The 7,692-nt window shown below is 36.2% G+C and overlaps 1 protein-coding gene across 1 annotated transcript; it reads left to right on the top strand.

Annotated features, from left to right (window-relative positions):
• The first annotated feature begins 1,429 nt into the window (after nt 1–1,429).
• Nucleotides 1,430–1,825, top strand: LOC143553396 (uncharacterized). Its single transcript, XM_077043400.1, has one exon. It carries the CDS (start codon nt 1,430–1,432, stop codon nt 1,823–1,825), a length of 396 nt encoding a protein of 131 aa, XP_076899515.1.
• Nucleotides 1,826–7,692: the final 5,867 nt, after the last annotated feature.

The following is a 7,692-nucleotide window of genomic DNA, read 5'->3' as shown; positions in this document are numbered from 1 at the left end:
TAAACTGTGACCGAGTCAAACATATTACTTGGGGATGACCCGGGGTGAGGAGGCTCGTGTTGCATGATTTTGTTGGTTTTTGTTAAACCGCGGCCGGGTCAAATATATATTACTCGGGGAAGACTCGGGGTGAGGAGGCCCGTGTTGCGTGATTGATCAAGAAAAGATACTTATTATTTTATTCTTTTATGATTTGATTAAGAAGAGTTATTTATGATTTTATGGACTTATGATTTGACCAAGGAAAATTATATAACTAATTACTCATGATTTTCCCCTACATTTCATACTCATGGAATTTAAATTGTTTAATGAATGTCGTTTAAGAAAACTTGAATTTACTCAGCTCTAGCTGACTTTGTGTGTATGTTAGATTTATTTTCAGGTTAAGGATTGGAGGTTATCGCTTGGACGTGCTGGAGACTACTCGGAAGGTTGAAGGCATTTCTGGTCGAGGATTTCAAATAAAGCAGATATTTTATTTATATTTGATTTTGGACACTTGTACCCGTGTTTGGGATTTTTAAATACTTACACTTTTTCCGCTGTTATTTACTCTGAACTTGTTTTAAATAAAAACGAATCGTTTGGTTTTAAATTTTTGTGAAATTGTGGATGTGATTACCAACTGTAGGATTCCCGTGATTCGGGGTCTTACACAGAAGCATTTATGGATATGGTGAATAGGGTATGTCGGCTGATATTAGACAAATCAGTTACAGTTTTCAATGACGAAATATTGATTTATTCGAAGAGCGAGTCTTCCCGTGCTGAGAATCTGAGAGAACCATTAAAAGTTTTGAAAGAGAGAAACTGTATGTATGCTAAGTTTTCAAAGTACTCATTTTGGTTACTTGAGGTAAAGTTTCTAGGTCACATAATCAATCCTGAAGGAATTACTATGGACCCAACTAAGATAGAAGGAATAAAGAATTGGAAGACTCCGCAAAACCTAGTTGAGATACGCAGTTTCTCAGGGACGGCTGGCTATTATAGGAGATTCATTCAAGGCTTCTCCAATGTAGCCGCATCGTTGACCAGTATGACTCGGAAGACTGTAGTATTCATTTGGGGTAAGTATCAGGAAGAAGCGTTTGAAGAATTAAATAAAAGACTCACACAGGCTCTAATCCTTGTCTTACCTGATAGTGATGAGGATTTGGTGGTTTATGCTGATGCTTCGCATTGTGGGTTAGGTCACATGTTAATGCAATGAGGTAAGGTCATAGCATATGCGTCCAGACTGTTAAAATTTCACGAGAGCACATACCCGACGCATGACTTAAAGCTAGCAGCACTAGTGCATGCTCTCAAAATTTGGAGACATTACCTGTACTGTACTAAGTGTACTATTTATACATACCATAAGAGTTTGAAGTACTTCTTCTACCAGAAAGAGTTGAATATGAGACAGAGGATATGGTAAGAAATGATTAAGGACTATGACTGTGGCATTAAGTATTATCCTGGAAAGGCTAATGTGATCGCTGACGCCTTAAGCCAGAAGAACGAAGAATTCTTTTCGACGGTGAAATCTTATAAGTTGATGATTAACTCAGATTTCTTTGGAGAGATCACCAAGGTACAGTCAGAGGTGCTTATGGTTGAAGGATTAATAAAGAAGGAAAGGATTTGCGGACAACAAAATGAGCTGATAGATAACACGCATGGTGTAAAGGCCATGTTCGACCGTATTTGGATTCCACACCTTGGAAATCTTAGAGGCCGAATCTTTGATGAGGCTCATAAGTCTCGATACTCGATTCATCCGAGATCCACCAAAATATATCAAGACCTGAAGAGAGGCTACAGGTGCCGGGCATGAAGAATGAAGTAGTACATTATGTCAGTAAGTGCTTAACTTGCTTATAAGTCAAAGTAGAGCACCAGAAACCGTATGGAAAGATGCAGCCACTAGAGATTCCCAAATTGAAATGGGAACATATATGTTAGAACATAATGTCTATTGCTAGGGTCTTAGATATGATTGTATAGGGCTTTAATTGTCAAATGCATGCTTGTGTATTCTAGGATAGAATATAAGTCTCAAGGTCCGCATATGTTATGCGGCGCATAACATATGCTCCGTATATCATATACGCCCTTGATGTGCTTACATGTTTCCTATAAATAAGAGACTTATGCGTGAATCCATAGACGTTTGCGTGATTGTTAGAGAGAGAGACTAGAAAGAGAAAGTTACAAAGTGTCATATCTTGTAAAGCTTTGAAGTTATCAATGAAGAATATGCTTAATGTTTACTTGTGTTGTTCACTCTCAATGGATTCCGCACTTTGAGATACAAGCTGTAATATCTAGAGATCCTTATTGTTGTCTACATTTGTTCAACCACCTTTCAAGTGGTATCAGAGCTATATGACTCATTACTAGCTTGAAAATCACAAGTTGTCAAGATTTTTATCTCTATCTACAATTTCAAACGTCAAAAGTTCTTCAAACTCTCATAATTCATTCCTTAACTATCCGTGTCCAATCCATCAAGTTTTCATCCAATTTCCTTAAAATTTGAACCTTCAAATTGTCAGATTACCAAAATGGATCATGTTCATGCATATGTTTGTATACCGTATATGTTACCCATGCATAACATATATGGCGCATAACTTATACACCGCATATGTTATAAGGTGAACATATACTTTGGTAGACATATAGGTGAAATTGTACACATATCTGTTGATCACCTACATATCCGTTTTGACCACATATATATCCAATGACTACAAAGAGTTATCCGTTGACTTCTCATATATCCGTTGATTCTTAGAACTTATCTGTTGACCAGATCAAGAACCTATCCGTTGACGAACACGGACAATCTAGATGCGTTTGTGTTGATACACGACTTGAGCGTCTCAATCTTTATAATAGTATTATTATATTAGTTGATCTTGTAAGGGCTATTTTGGTAAATATATCCCCATTCGCTCTAATGTAAAGCTATTCGTTACCCCGTAACGAATAAGCTACATTCGTTAAGTTTGTAAGCCACATTCGTTAACCCTGTTTTGTTCTTGATCTGAAATGGGAACATATCAACTTTTCCTTAACTTGAGTCTTCTCACTTGATTTGAAGCAAGCAATTTGCAATGAAATTCAATAATTTTTACTCCCCAAATTTCATTACAGTTGTCTTTGAAAAATTGTGTCTTCAAATCAAGTATGGATGAAACAACCTTGACCATCATTCTCAAGATTGTTGATTTTGTAATAAACAAAGATAAACAAAACATTATGTTGGTTGACACTCATAAGTGATTAAATCCGTAAGCTTGGTCAACACTTGTTCTTGTAAAGCTCTTTGATGAAGTTTGTGAAAAATTGATAACGCTTTGATTTCGTTTTGCTTGTTGATGATTCGATAAAATTTACCAAAATACCCCTGGTATATATCTTCCCTAAAGGTCAGCTTGGTCAAACAGTCAATGGCACCAAAAATCTCAAGTGTTATTCATTTACGAGCATGGATTCAATCCACGAGCACACATAAGTCAAAGTCCCTTCACGAGCATACTTAGTTTTTACTCTAGCATGCTTGAAAACACTTGTGTTTTTTTTCTGTCTTTTATCGAACATGCTCGAGACCTTGCTCGAAAATACTTAGTCTTTTTCTGTCTGTCATCAAGTATGCTCGAGACCATGCTCGAAAATACTTAGTTTTTCTTTTCTTTTCCTAAGCATGCACAAAAGCAAAAGTGTGCTCGAAAACACTTGTATTTTTTCTTCTCTTTTCATGGGCATGCTCATGAGCCAAAGTGTGCTCGAAGAAGGTTTGCTCAAGTAAAACAAAGTGTGCTCGACACCAAAAGATAGATTGTTGAGATAAACAAGGATGTGCTCGGGGTTCATATACTCGAATCCAAACTTGATGTGCTCGAAATTTCATGCTCGAGCAATCGATATGCTACCTTTCGAGTGAAAATATCGATGCTTGAACGGCAGAAAAATTTCCTTGCGCTCGTAATACTTCATGACAGTTCAAGACTTGTCAACTGTGCTCGAGCAATAGATAAGATACCTTTCGGGTAAACATATCGATGCTCGAACAGCAGAAACATTTCCTTGCACTCGTAATACTTCATGACAGTTCATGACTTGTCCACTGTGCTCGAGCAATAGATAAGATACCTTTCGGGTAAACATATCGACGCTCGAACAGAAGAAACATTTTGTTTACTGTTCAAGCAGCACACCCATATCAGAAACAATTACGAGCACATAAAACCCACCCTAATTTTCAGATCAAGAACCAGGCTTCTTCATCTGAAATTAGTCGTTGTAGAAATATCCCAATCATCTCGATATCAATCGCTTATCTTCAATCTAGCAATAGCCGTTACAAATCTGAAAATCATCTTCAATAACAGTTTTGCCCCAAAATAAACTAAAAACACTGTCACATCAGATCTGGACCGATATGACCAAATAAACATGAAATTGATGTTGAATCTCCGAACGAGTCATCAACCCAAACATCAATCCACATAAATTTTACCCAAATCATCAAATCATTTCAAACCCTAAAAAAAATTTCAAACATACTTCATCGGTTTAACGTCCATGGTGGATTCAAGAGTTAGATGAATTAGATTCAGCAGTTAGTCTGAACGATTCGGCAACCCTGCTCTGATACCAATTGTGAAATCCCTAGCCCCCGTGCGGAAGCGTGAATAATGGTCGTTATTAACGGAGGAGCTCGGATCTGAGCTAGGATCGAATCGTATTCACTCTTGAAAGGTGTTTTGGACGGATTAATGGTGTTTGGGAGAGAGCCTGAATCGATTACAATGAACAATAGACTGGATGAACAAATATATGTAATCGAAACACAAATAAAGAAGTGGTAGTATGATTTCATTAATAAAGATCAAACACCTCTAGGAGAGCTCATCCTGGAGGCGACGGTTCTCTCTAAGAGATAAAACCCTAGATCTCACACAATACACAATACAGACATACTAGACAAATTAACAAATACATCTATTTATACTAGTTTAGCATGACTTGGTCTTCAAGCTATCCACCCTTGGTTGAGACCAAAAATATTAATTATTTTTCACCCATAACAATAATAATTTGATGCGTCGGTCTAGAATATAAGCCCCAACAAAAGTTCTTCAAACTCTCACAATTCATTCCTTAACAATCCGTGTCAAATCCTTCAAGTTTTCATCCAATTTCCTTAAAATTTGAACCTTCAAATTGTCAGATTACCATAATGGATCCTGTTCACACATATGTTTGTATAGCATATATATTATCCACGCATATCATATACGGTGCATGACTTATACACCATATATGTTATAAGGTGAACATATACTTTGGTAGACATATAGGTGAAATTGTACACATATCTGTTGATCACCTACATATTCGTTGATCACAAACATATACGTTGACCACATATATATCCGTTGACTACAAAGAGTTATCCGTTGACTTCTCATATATCCGTTGATTCTTAGAACTTATCTGTTGACCAGATCAAGAACCTATTCGTTGACCAACATGGACAATCTAGATTCGTTTGTGTTGATACACGACTTGAGCGTCTCAATCTTTATAATAGTGTTATTATATTAGGTGATATTGTAAGGGGTATTTTGGTAAATATTTCCCCATTCGCTATAATGTAAAGCTATTCGTTACCCCGTAACGAATAAGCTACGTTCGTTAAGTTTGTAAGCCACATTTGGTAACCCTTTTTAATGAATGTGACAAACGAATGAAGGGCAATGAGTCTGTTCACTCGTTAGATTTAATGTAACGAATGACACATTCGTTAAGTTTAAGTTAACAAATGTGTCATCGTCTATATATATATCTGTAAGGTTATCATTAAAGTAATTCAGTTCTTTGATTATTACTTTCTGAGTCGTTACTCTGCCGAAATATCATCTCAACACAAATAGTTCACACACTAATCATATTCATCATAATAGTATTTGTCTAGCTATGTTAATCACGTTGTAATCATCGATCTAGATCCATCTCAGCTTACTCAAGTAGTTCTTTGATTATTACTTTCTGAGTCGTTACTTTGCCAAAATATCCTCTCAACACACACAATTGACACACTAACCGTATTCATCATAATAGTATTGATCTATCAATGTTAATCATGTTGTCATCATCGATCTATATCCATCTAAGCTCACTCAAGTGGTATCCGAGCTAGCAGATCGGATCTTCGTGATTAATCATTGTTATATTTCTTTGGTACATCTAGACTTTGTTCTAATTCTTTATAGAAATGATATGAATCAGTGTTTGAACATGTTCCTGTGAAACAGAGGTTACAGGTTATAAGATTAATTGACTTCTACTAAGCCTAAGAGTTAAATTAATTGAATGTTTAATGGCGGATTGAGTTTGATTTGAGTAGGATTGTAGTGTTAGTAGGACTGATTTGAATTGACGGTAATGGCAGATTAACGTAAAGTTCAATTGAGTATGGATTTGGAAGGTTTGTAGAAACGGACTAATGTGGACAAAGTTTAGACATACTTGGAGTTAGGATTAGTTCATCAGTTTGAAGACTAATTCGTTAATCAGTTTGAAGAGTGATTCATTAATCAGGTTGAAGACTAATTTCTTAAGGATTAACTAATCATCCGTTCAAACTTCATATTCGCTTTGTTCAAATCTCATTTGCTAATCATATTTGTTTCATCATTCGTTGATCCTCATTCATATAAACAGTTCTACATTCGGATTCTCATTCATTACTTTTCAACACTCACATTCGTCACACATTCGTTAGATGGATAATTCACATTCATTACTCTTTCGCATACTTGTCATTCGCTAAACAATATCACATTCGTTTCGCATTCGTATTGTCTGATTCGCTAAAATAGTGTTTATTCGTGAATTGTAATTGTCAGTTCTTTCATTTAACAAGTTTAGTCCATTGACTATTCAAACTTGTGATAACATGGCTTCTCAAAATGCCGTGTATTATGCGTTAGCGTCCCAAAATGCAGCCGATGCTAACAATGGATAACGAAATTGGTACCCAAAACAAATGTCCAAAACTTCTGAAATTATCTGAATTTGCTCGTTGGGAACCGAGATTTCATGGTCATCTGGGTTCGGTACATCCGAGCAGTGTACGTTTTCTGGATATAGTCTATAAGGCACCTCTTGTAGGGAGTGACACACTTGGTTGGACTGCGAAAGATCATGATCATTATGAAGCTCAAGAGATTAAAGATTATGAAAGTGAGACCAAGGCTTCTTCTACTCTCACAGTGGCATTGCCCGAGCAAATCTTTCATCAGTATAGCACTATAAAGACCTGTGCGTCTCTATTTGCTACTTTGAAGACTAAAATCTTGGGAAACACACTCGAGAGTAAAAAGACTCTAGTGAAATTTTAATTTCTAATTTTTACTTTATTGAAAAATGAGACTATGGAAGAGATAATAAGTCGGTTCTGTCATCTTGTTGTAGAAATGACTACTGTGAATCTTGAACCGACTGAGGTGGACAAGATTGACACCTTGAAGAATGCATTACCACCTTCTTATTCTACTTACTTACTGGTGTTGAAGGAAAATGGTTATTTTTGTAACGACCAACTCACTGCTGAACAATTCATCAACAAGCTCAAAGAAAGAGAATATGATTTGAAATGCCAAACATCATTGAAGGATAATCAGAATC

This window comes from Bidens hawaiensis, unplaced genomic scaffold (assembly GCF_021521415.1).
Source record: "Bidens hawaiensis isolate Kalapana, Puna unplaced genomic scaffold, B.hawaiensis_p1.1 tig00017171_1, whole genome shotgun sequence".
In the NCBI taxonomy this organism is placed as follows: domain Eukaryota; kingdom Viridiplantae; phylum Streptophyta; class Magnoliopsida; order Asterales; family Asteraceae; genus Bidens; species Bidens hawaiensis.
The sequence above is the reverse complement of the archived record's forward strand: the minus strand, read 5'-3'. Positions and strand labels throughout refer to the sequence as shown.

What these genes read in the sequence shown, in the direction of transcription:
- LOC143553396 (XM_077043400.1), top strand. Translation starts at nt 1,430, where the DNA reads ATGATTAAGGACTATGACTGTGGCATTAAGTATTATCCTGGAAAGGCT.